A 23642-nucleotide genomic window follows, 5' to 3' on the forward strand; every position below is an offset into this window, starting at 1 on the left:
AGGAAACTCTATACGCCTCTTAAAAATCAAGGCATAATTCTAACTACTGGTGCAAACTCTTGAGTATAGTTTATATGAGGGGATATGTGTGTTTATGTACATGCATGTGTGTGTATAAGTGCAAAATTAGGGCCATCTCCCTAAAAGAGGAAAAGCCAACCCTCTGGGTGAAGGGGAGGAGCTTTCCAGGCAAGAGATTAGGAACTGCAAAGTTCCTTGGGTGGGAACCAGTTGTTCTGTAGGAGGGACAAGACGCTGTCTACATGGTAAGGAGCAGGTGATGAGGTCGGAGAGGTAGGAAGGGATCAGTCATGTCAGAGGAGTCTTTGTCAGCCCCCTTTTTAGTAATAGGATTTAGATTCAAACTCAAGGACCAGGACTGAGAACTTGTGTGTGTTTAGAGAATATGGATTTGCTTCTTTCTAAAGACCTTCTCTGGAGACCTGCAGATGACCTTCCTCTTCTCTGACTCTTATGAGCTTCTGAATCATATCCCGGCTGTTCTCTTTCATGTTGTACAGCCTGCTTTCCCCCAGCATTGGGTGCAAAACAGTTTGTTTCTGTCTTACTGGGTTTAAAATAATAATTTAACAAATGAACCCATATACATAGAGGCTAGCAGATACTGTCTAATTCAGCTTTCATTTTTCACCCAAGTGTGCTGTCTGATACTTATTTTCACTTCCTGGTTTTTTTCTTCTCAGTTTGCTTTTTGAGTTTTTTCCTCTCGTGAAATTTTTTTTTTACTGATATATAATAGTTGTACATATTTTGGGGTTACACGCTGTATTTTGATACCTGCATACAATATGTATTGATCACATCAGAGTAATTGGCATATCTGTTACCACAAACACTTACCTTTGTGTTGAGAACATTTCAAATTTTTTTGCAGCTGTTTTGAAATACACAATAAATTGCTGCTAATGACAGTTTCCCTACTGTACTGTTGAATAATTAGAACATACTCCTTCTATCTTACTGTATTTTTGCACTAAGTTAAAACTGGTCTTGTGAGATCCCGGTTTGTTTAAGGAACTGAGGCTAAACCTATGGCCATATATGGATATATGGTATTTCTGTAGCATCTATATGCTTTTGCCATGGAGTTGGGTGAAGACTCACATTTTCTCTTTCCTTGTCATAACAAGAGCTTATTCCTGTTTCACAGCTGGAATCGAGTGCTAGAAATTTAGTAGAAATGACTATGTAAATCTATCTAATACAATATTTATTAACTCACTGTTGCAGTTGAAGACACTAATAAGTTGGTTCTCTTGACATCACTGAAAATTGTCATTAGCTTTACATACCTAGAAAGAAGTTCGCCCCAGAAGATGTCATTCCTACAATTCCCTCAAACAAATAGTACCCTCAGGTTTTGCCAGCCTGCGTTCGTTTGTGGTTTGCCATCCCTTTTCCCCATTTACAGACTCTGATTGTATAGAATTTCATTGACCAGTTAGAAAAAAGCATAAACTAAATACTAAAGAAAACATTTGCCTTTAAGAAGTTCAAGAAATTACTTATTTCATGTTTGACAAAGTCCTAAAACAGAAAAATGAATAATATTTCTGTTAATTTTCCAGATATTTTCTTTAGTCTCTGAAGCAAATTCAAGCATCCTATTAATGGATAGTGTTCATTTTTCTTATTATATTCTCCTTCAAAGAGCTTTAGATTTTAACCTTCCTAATGAATCTTCTTGTTCCCGCCTCCAATCGTTTATTTTTTTCTACAAAGTGCATTATGTGGCCATGGTTAAATTAACTAGACTTTTGAAAACATTTTTTGGCCCATTTTACAAAGCAAAAGAATGTGTCTAGAAAGGGACAACAGTGGTTTGGCATGTTGTCAAGGTAACCAGACTTTAACTTGTGCTTTAACTTGTGCTTTAAATAGTCCTGTGGTGAAGTATAGAATCAGACCCAACATGTTCCTTCAGGAGGAAAAGAAATTGGACAGGAATAACTGTGCAATTTGCTGTTGCAGTCTCAACAGCCATGAAGCACTGACTAACAAGGCCCTCCCTGCACCCTGTGTTTAATGGAGAGGGCTGGCCAACGTGAAGCCACACCGGCAATCACTCAGGAAGTAGGGGGCGCTGAACTCACTGCCTGGCCTTGGCCAAAGTGAGCTCCATCTTTTGACAGTCTGAGAATTCCTGTGTTTCAAGGGCACTGCATAAAGTAGAGTATGAACTGCTGTGTTTTGTAGTCTACAGATACATTGAACACAATGATGGGCATATTTTAAAAAACTATTTCTGATTTTTCCTTGTCTCATTACAATGCCTATGAATCATGTATTTCAATTTTTGGAGAAAAGAGTAAAGAATGTCCTTGCCAAAGATAGTTTTCACTGATTATTTACATGCATTTGAAATGGCACATTTTAAATATCTAGCAAACTTTTTTAAAACTACATATTTAAATGAGGTGGCTCATTGGGTCTGTATTATGATGTACTAATGTATGTTTCCAGACTTCACTCAGACAGTAAGATGATTTTTGTGTGTTTATAACTTTGACCATGGGGATTTAAGTAGGAATTTCTCAGCATATGAATCAGCAGTTTAACTGGCCTGTAGAAAACTCTGAAAGAATGAACATTTCATTCCCACTTTTCCAGGCCTTTTATCATGCTAAATCACAAGTCAGGGACCTGACAATGAAATCCTTTTTGTATCTGAGTTTAAAAGGCTTTAAAAGTTGAACTTAATGGTCTTTATTTGGAATATGCGCTGTAGGTGCCAAATAAATTTAAGGGTAAGGTCGTGGTCTTTCATATTGCTAGTAAAAAGAGATTTACTATCTGAGATTGTCACATTCCAGCAATGACATCACCAAGTTGTGTAAGGATTGTTGTATGTATTAAAACTGAAGATCACAAACTTTTGAGAGCACAAATCTATGCCTTCACTTGCATAAGCTTACCGAGTGCCTTTATGTGGATTTATTGGCATGTGTTCATAGTAAAGAAGTGGTCACAATTTTAATGCATAATGTGATGTGTCAGTAAGTGTATATTTGGATTATTTATTTGTTAAACAAATGTGTATTGGGTACCTCCTTTGCCTGCACACCATTAGAAACTAGGAAACTGAAAGTCACTATGACACTTCTGTGCCCTCATGAAGGTTATGACCTGATGCAGAAGAAGTAAACCAACCATTAGGAGACAGTACAACAACCAGTGTAATAGAAATAGGCCCGGGAAATAGGAAGTTTCTTTCAGATGAGGTGGGGTCTACAGAGACAACTGCATTGTCTGGGAGAAACCTGGAGGGAAGGGGGCATTCTTGGCAGAAGGAACATCAAAAGTAAAGGCGTTGGTCAAGTGTTACTGCTCTGAGCGTCATTCCCCCTGCCAGATTTGTGATTTATAAAATTACGAATGATTGGGCTTCTGGTTATTAATCCAGTTGAATTCTGTGTTTCTGAATTGCATTTTAAACGGCCAGGGTTCAGTTAATTGGTTTGTATTATTGCTCACCAGAATGACAGTGTTCTGTATTTTTGTTGCAGAAATGCACGTTACTTTACTGTGGGAGCACAGGATACAAGCTGAAGCCCGCCGGGGTGATAGTGTAGGACTTTTCAGCAAACCTGTACCCTCTCTTGGACTTTGTCTTCTAGAGCTTAAACTACAACATTTCTCAAAGCGTTGTGAGCTCTAACATGCTATTATTTTAGGGGTTTAAAAAGAGGAACTGGATAAAGACCAAAAGGAGAGAGAGTACAAATTGAATTTTAAAATAAAAGAGATAAACTTAAATATTTAGGCTTTTCTTTCCACGGGTCTTTTGGATGAAGCCCATTTTGCTTTTTCTATGCCAAATTTAGGAGCACTGACTTCCAAAGAATGACTGTGCTTTTTAAAAATCACTCCTTCAAATTGAAAGATGAGTGAATTATATATATATTTTGTTTTAAAGAAAAACTTATTTGTAACTCTTCACTTTCTTGACCACAGCTACTGAGGAAAAGGCACATAGGAAATGACATCGTCACCATCGTCTTCCAGGAGCCTGGGGCACTTCCTTTTACTCCAAAAAGCATCCGGTCTCACTTTCAGCATGTCTTTGTCATAGTCAAAGTGCATAATCCATGTACCGAAAATGTGTGTTATAGGTGAGTCAGTCATCCCTGATCTGTCACTCTCCCAGGTTTATTTCAACAGGGCGTCTTTTCCCAAAAATATCTTTGTTTGCCAATTATTATTTGCAACTTTGTGATTTTCTAATTACTCAGACACTTTCTGTAAGAAATAATTGCCTTCTTCCCATTTTATCCCCTTGAAAAAGTGAAATGCCTAGCACTTTAAAATGGTGGATTACACATTTCCTCTGTTTTTCTCCTAAAAACTTGAGCCAGAATCAATAGCTTAATTGGTATCCTCCTCTGAGTTGGATGAAGTGGCTGGTTAAGTGCTTATCTAGGAGAAGTATGTATTGTGGCAGTAAAACATGTCTTTTCATAAAAGATCTTGGATCTTTGCAGGGCTGCTGAAACAAGGAGTTAACACTTGTTGGGTGACTTCAAAAGGCCACATGCGTGCCTTGGAATCCCCAGACTGGCTCTGACAAGGCCTGCTTTTATACTTAACCACTACTCTCAGACTCTGTCTTAGGAAATCTTAGGGAATAACTGCAGCCAAATGATCATATCATGTGGGGTATTGGTAAAACAATGGGTCTTTGACCAGAGTTTGAAACCAGCTTTACCACTTATCATAGGGCTTTGTGTGGCTTACTTTATTTTTCTTAACATTTGATTCCTCATCTTAATATTGAAGATAATGGTAATGATAGTACCTACTTCAGTATGTTGTTATGATGAATAAATAGCTTAAATTATGTAAAACACCTATTGGAGTTCCTGACATTCATCCAAGATTATTTTCATTTATCATCTTAAAACAGTAGTTGCCAATTCAGCTGCCCACTGGGCCTAGTTACAGAGACACGACTATTCCTTGTAAGAAAGTGAAGACTACAGAGCTTGCTTCCTAAAGGCACAAGAGAAATTAGTCTGTATTTGAGAAGTTGCCATTTTACATCCCACCCTACAGATGCCCAAGCCATCTTAGAACAAAGTCTGAAAACCATCAATTCTTACCCTGAATTTTACTTCCCAGTCGCCTTATTAAACATAGCCCTAGTCTATGGCTCTGCTGTGCTGTGTTCTAATGCAGTACACCTGTCATCTCTATACTTCCCTCCATAGTCATTCTTACGCACATCTGGGTTTAAGACCACTGGCCTAAATGCTCAGAACTACTTTTTAAAAGTGATATTTGGAAGAATATAGTATCTACTCTATACAAATGATAGGCTTAAAATAGATAATATTCGTACAAAAAAAAATTTGGCCTTTTTTTCCTGGGAGCTCATCCAGCGAATGGTAATTCTGAAGAATAAAATGAACCTTCCTAATTGGATTGGGAAAACTGAAGTATAAGGCTTTATTGTATTGTATTCGGTGTTATTTTATGGGTGGCTATATTTAGGTCAAATTGAGTATTTTAAATTACTTGCTACCTTTATGCTTATATCATGAGGTAATTCATTAGCACAAAAAATTGTAAAGATAGGCAATACCTGTTCAATTTATTTCTTTTAGGTTTTCTGGTTTTAATTAAACAACTCTGTTTAATTAAAAAACTGAGTTGTTTAATTAAAACCAGAAAACCTAAAAGAAAAAAATGTTTTTGAATCTAATTAAATGTTTTGAACGTATTTAATTAATGTTTTTGAAAACACCACAGAGATCTCTTACATATAACAAAGTACATTGCCTTATTTTTTCTGTGATAAAGATACCATATGCCAATCATTCAGAGATGGAGTCATTGGTTTTTAAGAAACCACATTGTTATTACTAAATTAACCTTTACTAATGAGATTCAAATGCAACATCAGTTCAAGTGCCTAACATTTTTGGAAGTGCATCATCAGCTTCGTTGATCTTGCTTAAAAACATCACTAGTATTTCTCGAAGAATCAATAATAATCTTGAGTAATCCTGTAGTCACATGAATTCCATAACATTTTATGAAGCTGTCCTTACTCTATCTCATGAAATAAGGTTGGCATGCCCACATTTTCTAAAAACACCTTATTGGTCTGTTTCATGTGATACTCCTCTAAATATTCCAATGGAGAAATAAATTTATTAAAATAATTTCCAAGGAAATGGTATAGTCCAGCTCTACAGTCTTCTTAAATTTTGCTATGTCCTAATCCAGAGTGGCAAGCTCCCGTGAAAGCTGTTTTTCTCCTGAGCTTTTTGCGGGTGTTGAGTGGCAGCGTATTCTTGCTGACGCAGACCCACGGTACCAATGCCAATTCATAGGCCTTACAGCTGTCGGAAGGGGTTGTGCGGTTGAGATCACCTTCTCTAATGACAATCGTGCAGCCTGTCAGGTGTACCTGCCTGGGCAGAAGACCACACTCCCACCCTACAGAGGGAGTCAGGCCTCCCCCATGAGCGCAGCAGAATGCTCGAGCAGTTATGCTGGGTCCACTGGAACTAGGAGAAATGAGGCAACACCCCCAGAGCCCCACGAAACATCTCGCTTTTAGCCTGAAAATATTTAAAAAGCGGATGTAACAAATTGCCTATTTCTTTATAAAAGACTCTTTAATTTGTAGCTAATGTTAAGCCAACTGCCAGGGATTTATGTTTTTATGTACTTTCCAAGATAAACTCTTTGCAAAATGCTCAGTAACGGAATGAGAAAAGGCTTGGTAGCTAAGAGTGAATTAAAAGTGGAGAGATATCTACAGAAAATGATGACTGCCATTTTTTAGAAAATCTAGTATGTAACATCTTCTGACAAAAATTAGGTGACAGGGTTAAATCATTTATTAACACAACTACTATGATAGTAATAGTGACAGTAACAGCAACAATTTGGGTAATAAAAGCTTTACATGCATTATTTTCTATCACCCTTACAATGGGCTTTTGGGTATGATACTATTTTACCGTCCATTTTACAGATGAGGGCAGGGAGGCACTGAAGGATTAGTGTAGTTAGCTCAGTCACTCAGGAGGTGGTAGAGCTGGATTCCCTGACTCCGGGAGTTACCTGACTCCAGTTTGCTCCTCACACCTTTCTTTATTGTCCTTTGGCCAGCAGGCCTTGTTAAAACCCTTTCATGTGCATATTAAGGAATGCTTATCTTTCTGTTTGCTTTCACTGGAGGGGCCTTAAATATCTAAGGCCCCTAAATCATTAATAAATGCTATCGAGTTATTTGGATGAAATAAGGAGCTCTGATGTAAGATCTCGTTTCCACACAATGGGAATTATCTGAATCTGGCAAAAGAATATTTCTTCTGAACTTGACCCTACTTGAAATGTTAAGGATCCTATGAGCTTTTGTAACCAAGGGTCTCTAATTGATTCCCATACCCAGAATATCATAACAATCATGGAATAGCCATGCTTACATTCTGCTGCTTTTCTTGTACAACTTTGAGATGTGCAAGAATACAGTTTATTGATCAAGAATATGGCATACGTTGTACAGAGAATCTGCAATTAGATATTAGGGTCTATAATTGGATACACAAAGAATTTCTCTAATATATAATGGAGTCACCATGTCTCTTTTATTTACTATGTGACACCACAGTGGAGCATATTTAGATAACAAGAAATTTCCCCTGACATTGTAGCTTAAGTGCATGCAAGCTGCACTCAGAGGGTAGCATGAGATCTACACAGTTAATGCAAAGAAGTAATGCACTGGAGTGCCAGATGACATTTGGCCGCCTCAGCATTCCATGGGTAAAATACTGCTAGAAATCTGTACTCATTGTTGAAAGAGAGAACCAAATTTAGGAGCGGTGATACACTGGTTTATCGTACCCAATATTTGCAGGGTAGGTTGCAGTGCACAGAGAGACCCTCTGAGCTCATTGACAGTGTAGAGAAGAGAAGCCACAGGATGTGGTTAGACTAATCACAAGTCCAAACAGGTAGCTTTAGGACCACTGTCCCAGAGTTAACATGGGGGATTGTGGGGGATAAATTAATTCCCAGTCTAGAATGGCCATCCTGAGGATGGTGGTGAGGGGAAAATGGGCCACACCTGATGTAGATCCCTGGCAGCGTCAACCTCTGTGATGTTTTTAAGGACCTTTCCTTCATTTAAGCCCGTAAGTCAAGTTCCCACACACACATACCCTCTGGTCTAGTATATATACTACCATAAAGCACCACTAGGTGCTATTGATGAGTTCGGTGTATCTGTCCCAAAGCAAAGCAGTCATTCCTTCCCTTTCATATCAGTGAAGGACCCATCTAGCCACCTGTCTGTCTTGCCGCTACAGGTGATTAACTCTGCTGAAGAGGTTGCAGATTAAAGCACAAGTTAGCCTGCGATTTTTCTAAAGTCTAACCAACCACATTTCAGAAGAGGAGTTTGCATCTGACAGAACAGATTTGGATGGAATGTTTTTATTCCTTAATTTGCCTTTTTTAGAATTTTCCACAATGATGAAAACAAAACAAAGATTGCTTCCTTTCTTTACTCCAACATCAGCCTGGGCAGCTGTGGGATTAATACAGATTCTTGGTCTGTGGTAGCTACTCAGTAATTGGGGTGCTCTCAATGCTGCCAGTGATACAGAATCCATTCATTCACTTACTCGTCTTAATCTTTCCTTTGTTTTTTTGTTTTTGTTTCTGTTTTTGTTTTTTTGAGACGGAGTCTTGCTTTGTCGCCCAGGCTGGAGTGCAGTGGCGTGATCTCGGCTCACTGCAAGCTCCGCCCCTGAGGTTCACACCATTCTCCTTCCTCAGCCTCCTGAGTAGCTGGGACTACAGGCGCCCGCCACCACGCCCGGCTAATTTTTTTGTATTTTTAATAGAGACGGGGTTTCACCGTGTTAGCCAGGATGGTCTCGATCTCCTGACCTCATGATCCACCCGCTTCGACCTCCCAAAGTGCTGGGATTACAGGCATGAGCCACCGCACCTGGCCAATCCTTCCTTTGTTAATTCATTAGTCCACTGTATAATTTATCTTATGCAGAAAAGGATATGAGATAACTAAAGCAACTCTCTGGTGTAGGGGAGCGTTATTGGTTTTAATAGATTACGGTGCTCATTATTAACACTATGCATTTGATCTCTTCAGTCCCTAAGATCCCTTAAAACTTTGCTCCCATAAAACCTTCATTTAGATTTTCAAAATGTGATCAAGTAAAGTGAGCATTTCCTTTAAAAAAAGTGACACTTAAAACTTTTGGCTCTTGTAAATATGATCACTCTGTCCCATGTCACTGAATCCCATGCAGCTAACGTGGGCTAAACCCACTTTGGTCAGAAGTGTTACTGTTTTTCCCAGTGATAACCAGCCCCACAGAGTTATAGAGTGCCAACCTGCTTATTCCACATGCTGTGGATGTGTTACCCCCTGTATTAGTTTGGTAGCACTGCCGTACTAATGCCACAGGCTAGGTGGCTTAAACGGCAGACTTTTATTTTCTCAGAGTTCTAGAGGCTGGAAGTCTAAGATCAAGGTGTCAGCAAGGGTTGGTTTCTCCTGAGACCTCTCCCCTTGGCTTATGGATGGCCGTCTTCTCCTTGTGTCTTCACATGGTCTTCTTTCTGTGTGCATACATCCCTGGTGTCTCTTTGTAAGCCCAAATTTTCTCCTTTTATAAGGACACCAGTCAGTTGGATTAGGGGCCACCCGAATGGTTTCACTTAACTCAGCCACCTCCTTAAGGGTCCTTTCTCCAGATTGTGTCACATTCCCAGGAACTATGGGTTATCTTGTCAACATGTGGATTTTGAGAGGGACATAATTCAGCCCATTACACCTCCTGTCTACTAAGTTTAAAACATTTTGCTTAAACAACAATAACAACAAACCCTGGGTATCCAGAAATTAGGAGAACAAGAACTTGCAGAATAAACCAGTTAAGTTGAAAGTGTGTGTGTGTGTGTGTGTGTGTGTGTGTGTGTGTATGTATATGTGTGTGTGTGTATATATATATATATGTATATATATATGTCAAATTCGGAAAGATACATATTATGGTATCATAGCTCATCTCATTTTGTTTCTGTTTTTACTTCCTCAGTGTTGGAGTTTCCAGATCAAAAGATGTGCCACCATTTGGCCCACCGATTCCCAAAGGTGTAACTTTTCCAAAGTCAGCCGTGTTCCGGGACTTCCTTTTAGCCAAAGTAATCAATGCAGAAAATGCAGCCCATAAATCAGAAAAGTTTCGAGCAATGGCCACTCGAACGAGGCAGGAGTACTTGAAAGATCTGGCGGAGAACTTTGTCACAACCGCCACCGTGGATACCTCTGTGAAGTTCAGCTTCATTACGCTGGGTGCGAAGAAAAAGGAGAAGGTAAAGCCAAGGAAGGATGCCCACTTGTTTAGCATTGGGGCCATCATGTGGCACGTGATAGCCCGGGACTTCGGCCAGTCTGCTGACATCGAATGTCTTCTCGGGATCTCCAATGAGTTCATCATGTTGATTGAAAAGGATTCCAAGAATGTTGTATTCAACTGTTCCTGCAGGGATGTGATTGGGTGGACATCTGGATTAGTGAGTATCAAAGTGTTTTACGAAAGAGGAGAATGTGTCCTCCTGTCCTCGGTAGACAACTGTGCTGAAGACATCAGGGAAATTGTTCAGCGATTAGTAGTAAGTACATGTTTTCTATTTTCCCGCCATCCTTATGTTTTCAATTCCAGATTCAAAATAACTTTCACTGGGGAACTGCTACCATGATTATACCAATTAGGGAATGCATTACTATTTCTTACAGATACAGAGCTTAATTTTAAATGCTGGTTCCTTTTGGGGAGTTGTTGAATACATGAATGGTGGAGAAGCAACCATCATAAATCAATTGGAAAAGAAAAGTTAAGCCAACCTGCAAAAGAGAACATTGAGATGTATTTTAGTAGCATTTGAAGGAAAAACAGAAGTGTCTGGGTAGAATGTCTGTTTATGGAGGCTGACATAACATACCTTCCCAGTGGGTAATTAACAACAGGATTGCTGTTGACTGTATGAATGACGAGTCCTATCTGCAGTTTCACCCCTGCATGTTTATACAGCAGGTATTTTTGTTTAATGTGCCAGATTAAATATATTATTAATCTTAGAGCCACAGTTTCTTAAGGGAGTTTTTCAGAATTACGCATTAATTTAGAAAGGCTTTTGAAAAGTTAGACTTAAGAAAGATTTTCATGTATGTGATTTTTAGTGCAAAACCCTTATATTTCATCCATGGTGTTCGGTAGTCATGTTTCTGCTCCCAATTTTAACAAAGTAAGAATCAGATTTTAGTTTGAGCATATAAAATAAAGTAGTAAGAATAAATCAAACTACTTCTAGTTTTTATTTTTGGAAATATAAGAAAAAAACATGCTTTGACAATAGAATTTCTTGTGTGTAAATCTTCCCCCAAGAGGGATGTAATTTTTTTTTTTTAATTAGAAAAGGTTTAGTTCACTATGGATCATGAGAAAAGGAGAAATTATATCCATTTCTTGCCCCCTTTCCTCCCACCAAAAATATTTCCTCCCTTTTGTTATTAGAGACCATGTATAAGAGAAGGTAAAATCAGGGCAGTGTCTGCTAGCCTTGGAAAAGTAATTTCATTATTTGTGGACTCTATTTACAGTAAAGGGCCTCAGTGTGTTCAACAGTATTATCAGGTATACGTGAGCAAGCCTAGATAAGAGTTTGGGGTGATTAAGTAAATGATTAGTTTATATACCTAGAGAATTGACTTGAATTGTACTGGTGAGTCTCTGGATGCATTCTGCTTTTGCTAATTGCAAATACTTCTTTTTAGCATATCCACCAAATCATTATAATCTGTGCTTCTGAAAATACAACACAAATACCACTTCACCAACCACAAAAATATACTTTCCCTGGATATTTACACATGGGCTTTTATACATTTGCTATTCGATGGACTCCATCCTATTTTCCTAGAAAAGTGTATTGTCAGTGTGACCAAGATGCACAATATTACAAATATATTTTAGGAATTATATTCTGCGTCTAGGATGACTTGCAACATGAGCTGTTGGAAACAAGCCAGACCAAAGACTGTTGAAGGGATTAGATCGTAAGGATTGATACAGAGTGGTAGTAACAGAAATGGGAAGAAAGAGAAGAATGCAGTCTTAGTGGAGATGTTGGGAATGCCTGCCCGTTTGGCAGATGGTTAACTCAGTATCCATTCTCAGGTGGTGGAAAGTGGAACTAAAGGGTCTGTCTTGCAGGTAACAGTACAGGAGCAGAATGAGAGTTTGTTCCTAGAGGGCCAGGCAGGGCTCACTTCATGGATGTGCAACCCATGCAGTTGCACAGGGACCCGCTCTGAAGAGTTCGTGCTTGGTTGAATGCTCTGCCATTGCCATCTTGAAATTCTTACTAATTTTTTCATAAGGAGCCTCGCATTTTGATTTTGCATGTGGCCCCACAAATTACATAGCCAGTCCTGGCTTGGAGACTACAATTTTCGTGTGATAATTGGGTCCATGGAAGAAGTCCAAATACATGGAGAACACCTTACTTCAGACTTTGGGGATGTTAGGAAGCAATAAACAGAGGGGATAAAGAAATAGCAAAAAGACAAAGTAGGGGAGGTGGCAGGTGATTGGAGGAAATGAGCAGAAGAGCCAGAGCTGGAGGACTCTGGAAAGGCTCAGCCAATAACTCTTCAGCCTGATACATGGATGATAAACTTCACCTGATAATCGCATTGATATTTGAAAGAAGGCTGGGTACATCTTATGTGTCGTCTTTTGATAGGATTGCTTAGAACAAAGTTGAAAAAGAAGTGACCAAAATTGATTTGTGTTGTGCATATTACAGAACTACTTCTTCAAGTTTTAGTTACTTCAGTTCATGACTTTAGAAACGTCAATATTCTAAAACGTCATCACTAACTAAAACCAGCAGTCCCCTTTCCGCATTTTGCTGAGTCGTGAACTGTCATGCCTGTCTGGGAAAAGCTGATTGGCATTGTGTGCACTTGTGGTAACCATGGAAACATCAGACACAGTGGTGATACATGAACCAGCCCCAGTCCCACAGCTGTACTTACTGTCATAGGTCTTATTAAATAGGTATCTATGTAGTCAGAGCATGTTTCATAGAAATGGAGCGTTCATTAAACTGAAACTTCATACATTGCCTCTGGGCTTTTGGGGATAGGAGTATGATACCTCCCAACTTGAAATTCCCACAGATAGGTGAGGTCATAGTCATCGGATGATACTTAATGAGCCCATGTTTTTCTTTCATTGGATGTAAACTATGCTCGGTGAGTGCTTTTGAGGGCTGCATTAGTGGTGCTTTAATGTACCAAGTGGGATGCAATCCACCATTCTTCTTTCATGTTCCTTTTTGTGGAACTGCTGTTGACTCTCTCTCACTCTTGAGTAAGGTACATACACTGAGGCTTCCATTGCTTGGGGCTGCCCTCAGCCCCCAGGAGACAGGCCTAGTGGAGGAGAGGCAGCCCATAAGCACAGAGGGTCTGTCTGCTGCCTGCCAGAGCACCATCCTACACACTTGCCTTGTGAACAGATGGCCAAGAAGTCTGGCTGGCCTGCCCCCACCATGGATCTGAATGGTCCTCACCACTCAGGCAAGCATAGGCAGTTGTCTGTCCTCAAGAGAAGGACCCTAGGGGACAGAACACTCCACAGTATGTCCCCAGGGCTGGTGCGTAGAGAACATTTAGAGTTTTCCTAAAGCTCTGACTTTCTGCCACTGCCCTTCCTGAACCTCAGAGTGGGCTCTTAAGCGTTAGCTTTCAAGTGCTTTGGGGTGTTTTTCTTTGCTTGGGATGAATAAATTGTCTCATGGTTTTTAGTGCTTGCTGGTTGAAACTTGTAATGGTCCACAAAGTCTTTACAGGTTTTCCATTGCAAAAATCCATCTAGAACGATGGGATTTATATGCTTAAAAGTCAAGTCAGTTTACCTAATAAAGGAAAAACGGGAATTATCTGAGCCCATCTGAAGCTCTCAAGCTCTGGGTCAGTGACATCTAAGAAAGCAGGACACCTGTATCAAGAACAGATATGACTTAGAATGAAGAATGAAACCATTGCTTTGCTTCTGTTATTTTCTTTGCACTTGATGCAAATGTTAATTGTGATCAGCTCTGAACTTAAATGTGTCCTTGTCTTGTCACTTGGACAGTTTGAGGAAAAGGCAGAGAGAGACAGGCTGGGCTGCGAGGGCCCAAGGGAGAGGGCTGGCATGGAGGCCCATACGTGCACCTTTGGCAGAGCCCCATGGCAGCTTGGGCAGGAAGGGCATCTCTAACAGTCTCCTTCCCCCTTAGATAGTGACGAGAGGCTGCGAGACTGTGGAAATGACCCTGAGGAGGAACGGGCTGGGCCAGCTTGGCTTCCATGTGAATTTTGAAGGAATTGTCGCAGATGTGGAACCTTTTGGCTTTGCCTGGAAGGCTGGCCTTCGCCAAGGGAGCCGCCTCGTGGAGATCTGCAAAGTAGCCGTGGCCACTCTGACCCACGAGCAGATGATCGACCTGCTCCGTACTTCTGTGACTGTGAAGGTGGTCATCATCCAGCCCCATGATGACGGCTCGCCCCGAAGGTAAGGTGTGGGAGGCCCAAGTAATGCTCACTCCTCCTTTGCCTCTGTAGCAGGTGGCTGTCCTCAGTGCTCCTGCAAGGTCCTCAGAAAATGCAGTCAAGTGTGTCTTTGTACAGTGTTTTGGGATGTCACTCATTTGTACAATGTTGTTGGGATGTCACTCATTCGAGGAATTGAAAAGGAGCTTTAAAATATGTAATAGATGATAAAAAATAATTTGCTAAGCATTTTAATGGAACATTGACTACATTAAAGCTGAGCTATTCTGAACTAAGGGGAAGAGCACCTGCCTGGTTCCCCTGGACCTCTTATATTTAAGAGGAAATAATTCTGTATCACAGCTCAGCCTTGAGCACATTAAATACTTAACTATTCAGTTAGAAATTTCTTCCCATAACATGAAGCCATTGATTATTTAAAAAATATTTAACAGACCAATAGTTGTAGGTATGAAAGATTGTTGGAACAGCACAGGTACTCTGTGTGGTAAATACTCCATTCTCAATTGAAGCTTGAGAGATGTTGAACTGGTTCAGGGCGTTATCATAAACTGTCAGGAGAAATAGATGAAAAGGAACGGCTAGACTTGGAAGGTTCAGAGGCAGATAGGTGGAGGGCTGGGATAAGAACGGGGTTAGAAAGCAATACTATTACATTACTAATAGAAAATAATCATGCCCAACATAAAATATTAGGCCAAAAGGAGAAAGAATGCTAATTAAGAAGGAGCCGTTTATTGAGGCTGTGGCCCACTACTTGTGTTAATGCATGACTGGTGGTAGTATCTAGAGCACCTTCCCTCTATCTTCATTCCCAAATGGAGTTCGTACAGGCAGCCTTAAGAGCTCTGGCTTTTGAGAGACAAAGTATGCTTGGAATCCAGGAATTTGCTGTGTGGCCTGGGGCAACTCACACACTCTCTCTAAGTCTCACTTACTCTCTGTAAGATGGGATTATTATATTGCCTACCTCCTATGATTTCAATGAAGATGAAATAAAGTAATGTATGTAAAGCACTTAGAACCTTCTAGCGTAATTACCCCACACATTTAATTTAAAAAAATAAAACTTTAGGCTGGGCGCTATGGCTCACACCTGTAATCCCAGCACTTTGGGAGGTCGAGGTGGGCAGATCGCTTGAGCCCAGGAGTTTGAGACCAGCCTGGACAACATGGCAAAACCCCATCTCTTCAAAACATACAAAAATTAGCCAGGTGCAGTACTGTGCACCTATAGTCCCAGCTACTCAGAAGGGGAAGGTAGGAGGATCCCTTGAGCCTGGGAGGTCGAGGCTGCACTGAGCTGAGATCGTGCTTCTGTACACCAGCATGGGTGGCAGAGTGAGACTGCATCTCAAATAATAATAATAAATAAAACTTTAGCATATTCATTTTAATTTCTTTCATATGAAAAAATAAATTCTGATTATCCAAAGATAGTAGGATTGTTGGGTCTACTTTCTGGACTTACTAACCTAGGTCATACTCTCTCCTTTCTCTGTTTCCTTTCTTCATCCTTTAAGCCAGCACTCTCCATTAGCACTTTCTACAGTGATCTGTGTCTGTACCGTTCAGAGCAGTAGCCACAAACCACATGTGGCTATTACGTACATGAACTGTAGTGCAACTTAGGAAACGAATTTTTCCTTTTAATCAATTTACATTTAATTGGCCACGTGTTGCTAGTGGCTGCCATATTGGATAGATCAGCTAAACCATGATCTCCTTTTAGGAAAAAAAGCCACTTACACTGTCTTCCTCTATGGTTAATGTGCAAAATCTTGCAAAAATCTTTCTCTATTAGTTATCTTACCATTTGCCTCCAGCCTCACTTTCTGTGGCCTTGTTTCCTGTATTTGCCCAGTGTGTTTATAAAATAAGGATTTAAGAAACTAAGTTTTCTCTGTAGAGTATCAGTCCCGTGTTAAGATGTTTCTTATTGCCTTGCCTGATTCTGCCTAGTTGAATCTATCTGCTTTTCCAGAGTCCCATGAATCACATGTACTGCTATGAGTCCAAAGAAAATAAAAAATTAATTTATTAAAAATGAGTCTTGGAAATAACAAAAGGCAAATCCTTTAGGCCTTAAAAGCTAAAGTACTGTATATGTAAAATTCTTTTATAGTAAATTTTCCAGCATTTGTTAGACATTTTTTCATACAGTAAGATTTCTGTCTTCCTTAGTAGAAATACAGGTTTTTAATTATTAAGATAAGAATCAGTCTTTTATCTGCCTTTGTATCAAGTCTTTTATCTGTCCTAGCAGCCGATTACTATAGAATTGGACAAAAATGTTACCTTGCGCTTCCTTTGGGTTAAAAAATAACATTTCTTGCCTATTTTTAGTTTTGGTTTACTGTTAGTAAGAAATTTTTAAAGCTTTCAAGAGATCTGTTTAATAAAAATGGTAAAGTTGTCATGATATTTGGTATTTAGAAATATAATTTAGGAGGATAGAATTTTCTACGAAATATTGAATTGTTTTTCAGCTAAAACAAACAAAAACTACAATTTAAAAGTTCCAGCAGCTGTTATCTTTTTATCCAAGGACATGTTTTTCCTCTAAGGAATCAGTTATCTGCCTTGGTCTACACATAATTAATTCTTTGTTTTAAATGCAAATTCTCTTAATGGAACTAGGCAAGATATTTATTTAAAGATTTTGCCCTTGCCTCCTAGGAGTCTCATTAATGTCATTCCCTAAACATACAGGGGTTTTTTTCCCAATTAATCTGTAATAACTGTCTTTTAACCTTAGCCAGAAGGATTAGAATTAGCTATTTGCCTAGTAGCAACGTTCCAAAATTGGCACACCCATCACCCACATTTCTGCAGGTCATGAAGGCTTTAAGCCTAGCCTGTATCATTTAAAACTCTTTCAATTCAGTTTTCCAATTTTCTAGGAATCTGAATTTGTAAATTTTTAAATCCATATTTTTGTTAGTTTTGATTTGTTTTCTGCCTGCAACTGTCTGGGTGCCCTGATAAAAGTATTTGGTGTTGTGAGACAACGTCTCATAACCAGATACCACCCTTGCAGTACCAGCCCTTTGCTTTAGACCGCAAGTGTAAGTATGAAATGTCATTTTCAGTTTCACCCTCGCGCTCAGCATGTTTAGCCTTCTGCATTATTAGATTTGTTAAGAAACTGTAGAGGAGGGGCTAAGGGGAAATGGGTAGCACTTCACTCCTTTTAAAATTTAAAATACAAACCCTTTAAATCAAACATCCTTTAGTACTGTTAACCATATAGCAACACATACCAGGATGTGCCTCAAGCTAAAGCTATACATTTGACTTGCAGCACGGAAAATGACCTCCAACTTTCTCAGATGGACTCTTCGTGCTTGTGAGGGAGGAGAAATATTATTTAAATGGACATGTATATGCATGTGTGTGTTTCTGTGTGTATGTGTGTATATATACATATACATTTTTACAGTAGTTTTTAACATAAACACTATGAAGACTACAAAAATGGCCAAATTAAGGAATTATGAGATATTTTAGTCTCATAAATGTTGTGAAAAATGCTTCAGTTCATTTTTGCCATTTATCAACTCCCGTTTTTTCCTACCAGGACATCACTGAGAAAATCATTTGACATGGGAGCCCAGCTCCTCCTGTGGGCAGCATGAGTGGCCTGTCATTTAATAGACAGTTTTTCTTGTCCTCAGGTCAAAAGGTGTTTGGTTTTGACTCAGAAGCTGCTGGAATAAATGCAGTCTTTAGTAGGAAAAGTATTTATTAATATGTTGAATCCAAAGCCACCTGTGTTTTGAATTCCCATGAAAGTATTTATGTTCAATCTAAAGCCACCTGTGTTTTGAAGTCCCATTTGCCAGCCTAAGGGAGGTGACAGTCTAGCTTGTCCCTCAGCGTGAAGGGAAGTCAGAGCCATTTTTAGTTTTCCTTGTGGAGTTGCAGGGAACACTGAGCAGGGAGAATCCCCCTTGAGGGACACTTATTAACTGATCTCGTGCTGGGATTGGATCCTGGAGTGAATTCATATACATTGGGAATGAGTGGCAAGAAGCAGTTTGGGAATAGTACTCTTCAAATGGAAATGAGGTTTGAAAGGGGAACCAGGGTGTTTCTCAAGCAGACAGTCTCTGTGGCAAAGATGAAGAGTTGCTGGGGCCAGAAATGCTTAATTAAGATCTGTCTTGTTTTTGCAAGGGATAATTTACAGCCACCGGTATGGCCCTGGCCTCTGGCCTTCAAAGGTGACTGACATTCTATCAGTGTCATTTGAAGGAAAGCATATCAACCTAAAAGGCGGATATAAAGGAAGTAACAACTCATCAGAATTATGCATGAGTTGTTATATAATGTGAGTGAATTTAGTAAATATGTCCAATAAAAATGGAAATGAAATTCCTTGCTGCAGTGCATCTGTTTTTTTGTGATTTTTTTCATACTTTGTTGACATACTATCCAAGGCATTTTTCTATATAATGCAAAACAGTGGAAATTTTCTCATGTTATCATGAGTCTAAATTATTATTCTCTCATCATTCTATAAAAATTAAAACTTTATGTTCTCATCTCCTGTTTTGCTGTCTGTTGCCTGATCATTCAACTCCCTGAAGTATGCAGAGAGGAGAATATGGAAATAGAAGGAAAACTCAATTTTGTCAGTTTAACAGTTTTTATTTTTAGATGTATATCTACACACATACATATATAAAATAAATGGTGGGCTGAAATCTGGACTCAAGTGAGCTTTCTTTTTTTAAAATTTTTTTCCATGCTTTATCCCATTTATTATTCATTACAAAGCAGACTTTTTTTTCTTCCCAGCTTTTAGGTTCAAGGGGTACATGTGCAGGTGTGTTACGTGGGTAAAATACGTGTCGTGGGGTTTTGGTGTACAGATAATTTTGTCACCCAGGCAATCAGCATACTACCCAGCAGGCAGTTTTTCCATCCTCACCCTTCTGTCACCCTTCACCCTCAATAAGCCCTGGTGTCTATTGTTCCTTTCTTCGTGTCCATGTGTACTCAATGTTTAGCGCCCGCTTGTAAGCAAGAACATGACAGCATTTGGTTTTCTGTTGCCGTGTTAATTTGCTTAGGATAATGGCCTCCAGCTCCACCTGTGTTGCTGCAAAAGACATGGTTTCGTTCTTTTTATGGCTGTATAGTATTCCATGGTGTATATGGAATTTTCTCTTTTTTTTTTTTTTTTGAGACAGAGTCTCGCTCTGTTGCCCAGGCTGGAGTGCAGTGGCGCGATCTCGGCTCACTGCAAGCTCCGGCTCGCTGCAAGCTCCGCCTCACGGGTTCATGCCATTCTCCTGCCTCAGCCTTCCGAGTAGCTGGGCCTACAGGCACCCGCCACCACACCCGGCTAATGTTTTGTATTTTTAGTAGAGACGGGGTTTCACTGTGTTAGCCAGGATGGTCTCAATCTCCTGACCTCGTGATCCGCCCACCTCAGCCTCCCAAAGTGCTGGGATTACAGGCATGAGCCACGGCGCCCGGCCAACCGCATTTTCTTTATCCAGACCACTGTTGAACATCTAGGTTGATCCCACGTTTTTGTTGTTATAGTGCTGCAGTGAACATATGCGTGCGTGTGTCTCAAGTGAGCTTTTTATATTCGAGTTCCAACTTATTTGTATGGATAATAAAAATTAGTTATGTCTAGTGTTGTCTTATGGACGCTCCAGTATTGAATTTTGATGTGAAATGTGAAAACAATACAGAACAAAGGTAACCTAAAGTACAATCACTATTCTGAGTCCTCTGGCCAGTTCCTCCAATATAACATTCAGATTGTTCTCTCACTCCCTAAAGTAAGAACATAGGATTATAGAATTTAAGGTAGATTGCCTTGCATTCACTCATTCATTCATTCATTCATTCAGCCACTCACTCTTAACTAGCTTGTGCCAGGAACTGTGCTGAGCACTGGGGCTGTTAAAACGGATAGGACAGATGTAATCTGACTTTCAAGGACTCCTTTTAGTCTTTCTGGCTTTCTAAAATGCAGTAGTACTTATTCATATTCTGGCTATTTAAAAGTGATTTTTCTCAAACTATAGCAACAACTTACTACTTAATAATAAATGTCTCAGGGTAGTGTAGAAAATGCTGTCACCCTTTCCAAGTAATAATCTACACTTCAGTGCCCACGTGTTTTTTCATTTTGAATGTTGGGATATTACCATCACAATAAGAGGAATGCAGAGGATGGCGGTAAAGCATGAGCATTGTGTTAGACTGATAACCGTCTCATGCTTGACAGGTTACACCGTGGCCTCCATAGTGGACAGCCATTGGATATTCTCCCCCCATAGAAATACATTCGTCAAAAATCAGGCATCAGATAGCTAGCTATTGAGAATCTTCTCTGTATAATTTTGAAGTATTACAGTGCAGTGTTACTCCTGCTCTCAAGCTTTCTAAGAAACAAAGCAGTTGATTTTGACAAGAACGTGCTGAGCTTCTGTCCAGTGCTCTGCCAGGTACTGGGGATACAAAGATACCATCTGCCCCTGTGTCTGCTTCTAGTAAGGGAGGAAAAGGATGGAAGGAAGCTGATGAATTAGTAAGTGCCACATAGCCTCACTTCCTATTTCATACGATACCTTTTCAATTGCTGACCTTTATAAGAGGGCTTGGTCAAGTGGGATTATGGTTCAGATGTCTTTTTTTCTACCTATTCTGGGTATCTCTGTTTCTATCTGTAAATTAAGGAATTTGTTGAAAAGCAAGTTACTATTTCATTTAGGTCACTGCCCTAACCTTTACAGTAAGTTATACTATGTGGTTATCTCCCTGTTGGAAGCCTTTGATTTTTTTATGTACCAGAAAGAGTTTGTGATTCAAGCGAATGAGCATCAATTACCCCTGTCACCTTGTTGGATAATTTGGAGTATTTTAGCTATTAGCAGGCTATTAGCATAACAGACATTAAAATGATTAAAATATCAGTGATTACTTTAATCCCTAGGGCTATAAAATGATTCTTTTACAAAATGCATAATATTAAAAAAACATTTAATTTGTTTTAGAGGATCGGCTTTTGTTTCCAAAGATTCTTTTAGCACCTACTGAAAAATATGACATAGTGTAGGCTGCAGTAACTGTTCTTGGATGGTTTTCAAAAAAAAAAAAAGCCATGTGTTTTAGGAAGAGCCCTGAACTTTGAGTCAGAGGACCTGAGTTCCATTGTGAACCCTATCTCTGATTAGCTGTATCATCTTTCCAACCTCTCTAGCCCTTCTTCTGAAAAAATGGAGATTTTCTTTGTACCTCACAAATTTTTGTGAAAGTCAGATGATGTATGTGGAGCACTATAAAGTGCTACACATGCTAAGGTGGTGGATTGGAATTAAAGAATAGCATTGCAGTACTTTGTAAGGCTTTTCCTTAGATTATTGGGTTCACTTAAAGGTTCTCTGTGATGCAGCCAAGTAAGGTAAAACCAATAGGGAATTTCAGAGTCCAGTAAATGCAAGTTCCAGTCATGGGATTAGATGAAGCTGTGACTGCACAGTCTGTGGTACCTGGTCCAACTAACTGGTCAACTGCCCTCTCTTTTTTTGATAAGAATATGTATTCTTCCCTTTGAACCTTCTCAGTTCTCTAGGTTTTTTGGTTTTGTTTTGCTACTCATCATTCCCTTAGGACTCTTCCCCTTTCTTAGTTTCATAGTAGCATAATACAAAGTCATGCGTCCTACTTTTATGTAAGATGAAAAGAATAAAATAATGGGATAATGATATATTGTTCTACAGATGAATGTAGATGAAGGGAATTTTACAGCTTTAAAGATTTTTTCAATTTGAAAGTTAAACTTTAAAATTCCAGAACTCTATAAACATCTGTTATCTAGAACTTTCATAAAATTTTATGTGCCGTTTGCAGTTTAATGTTGGTTTCCCCCCTTTTGTGGAAACAGAAGTAATAATGTCTATTTGTAATGAACTTCTTTCTTTTGAAGCTGTCACTTGAGGAAGTTTACATATTTTATGTAACTTAATCTTGATGCACCCTCTGCTGTTACTATCCTGTTTTCAAGAGGAGGGTCTAAGAGGTTGTCACATTTCTAAGCTACACATAGTCATGTCTGGGTTTTAAGCCTAGAGCCCAAACTCTCTCTTTAATGGAGATAGTTTGGTGTCTAGGGTTCCTGTTGGGAACAAATGGAAAAAAACATATGGCTTGACTAGACTCAAACAGTGATGGTCTTGACGGTCAGCCTGCAGAGTTTGAAGACATGATTTAGAACCAAGTCCATAGCCTGGCCAGCAGGGATTCCACCTTCCAGTGTCCAAATTATTGATGGTAAATGGAAGGTTCTTCCGAGAAACTCAAGGTGTTGTTGGAAAGGAATGGGCCTGGGTGGGTGGATGCCATCTTGGGGGCCTTGCTGGGTGCCTCTGAAGTTGTGGAGTGCATACACTACAGTACTTGGCAGTGACCGTGGTGTCTGTTAACTGTGGGGGCCTTCCTGGGTGCCTCTGAAGTTGTGGAGTGCATACACTACAGTACTTGGCAGTGACCGTGGCGTCTGTTAACTGTGAGCAAGATTGGACACCCCCTCTTTGCTGATCATGTTCAGGGAAGTGGTGGCAGCTGTAACCAAGAAGTCTTCTGGTAGGAAACTTAGCTTTAGGCATCAGGAAGCAGGGGAGAAAGCCCATGAGTATGAATATGAATAAGTTAATGAGTGTCCCTTTTACAGGATTAAGCCATCCCAGGAAGTCCACGATGGTGAGTGCAAAAGGACAAGTAATACTGTTTTTAGAATACAGCAGTAAAATAAAAGATCCTCTGAGGATGCCATCTAATGGAATTACTTGTTATTCTTACAGTTTGATAATGCCACATTTTTAACTAACACATTTTCAATGACCTTCTTGGTCTACAGAATGTTTTGCCTTCCAGTGTATGTTTTTGAGAGAGAAGAGAGAATAGACTCAGAAAAGTTATTGGCTAGACAAGAAATGTGAAAAATTGCACTTATTTTTAACCTGGAGCTGACTTTGTATTG

At 39.5% G+C, this 23642-nt stretch overlaps 1 protein-coding gene across 5 annotated transcripts in view; it reads left to right on the top strand.

The window, feature by feature from the left end:
* Nucleotides 1-23642, top strand: part of SIPA1L2 (signal induced proliferation associated 1 like 2) — a 235123-nt gene that overhangs the window by 155721 nt on the left and 55760 nt on the right. For all 5 annotated transcript variants that reach the window (XM_034949114.3, XM_034949112.3, XM_034949111.3 and 2 more), the window contains 3 exons: nt 3976-4133; nt 10107-10683; nt 14362-14636. In XM_034949114.3, the coding sequence (XP_034805005.3) occupies nt 3976-4133; nt 10107-10683; nt 14362-14636 (1010 nt within the window). The remainder of the gene's footprint in view (nt 1-3975; nt 4134-10106; nt 10684-14361; nt 14637-23642) is intronic.

The sequence above is a fragment of the Pan paniscus genome, chromosome 1 (assembly GCF_029289425.2).
Source record: "Pan paniscus chromosome 1, NHGRI_mPanPan1-v2.0_pri, whole genome shotgun sequence".
NCBI lineage: Eukaryota > Metazoa > Chordata > Mammalia > Primates > Hominidae > Pan > Pan paniscus.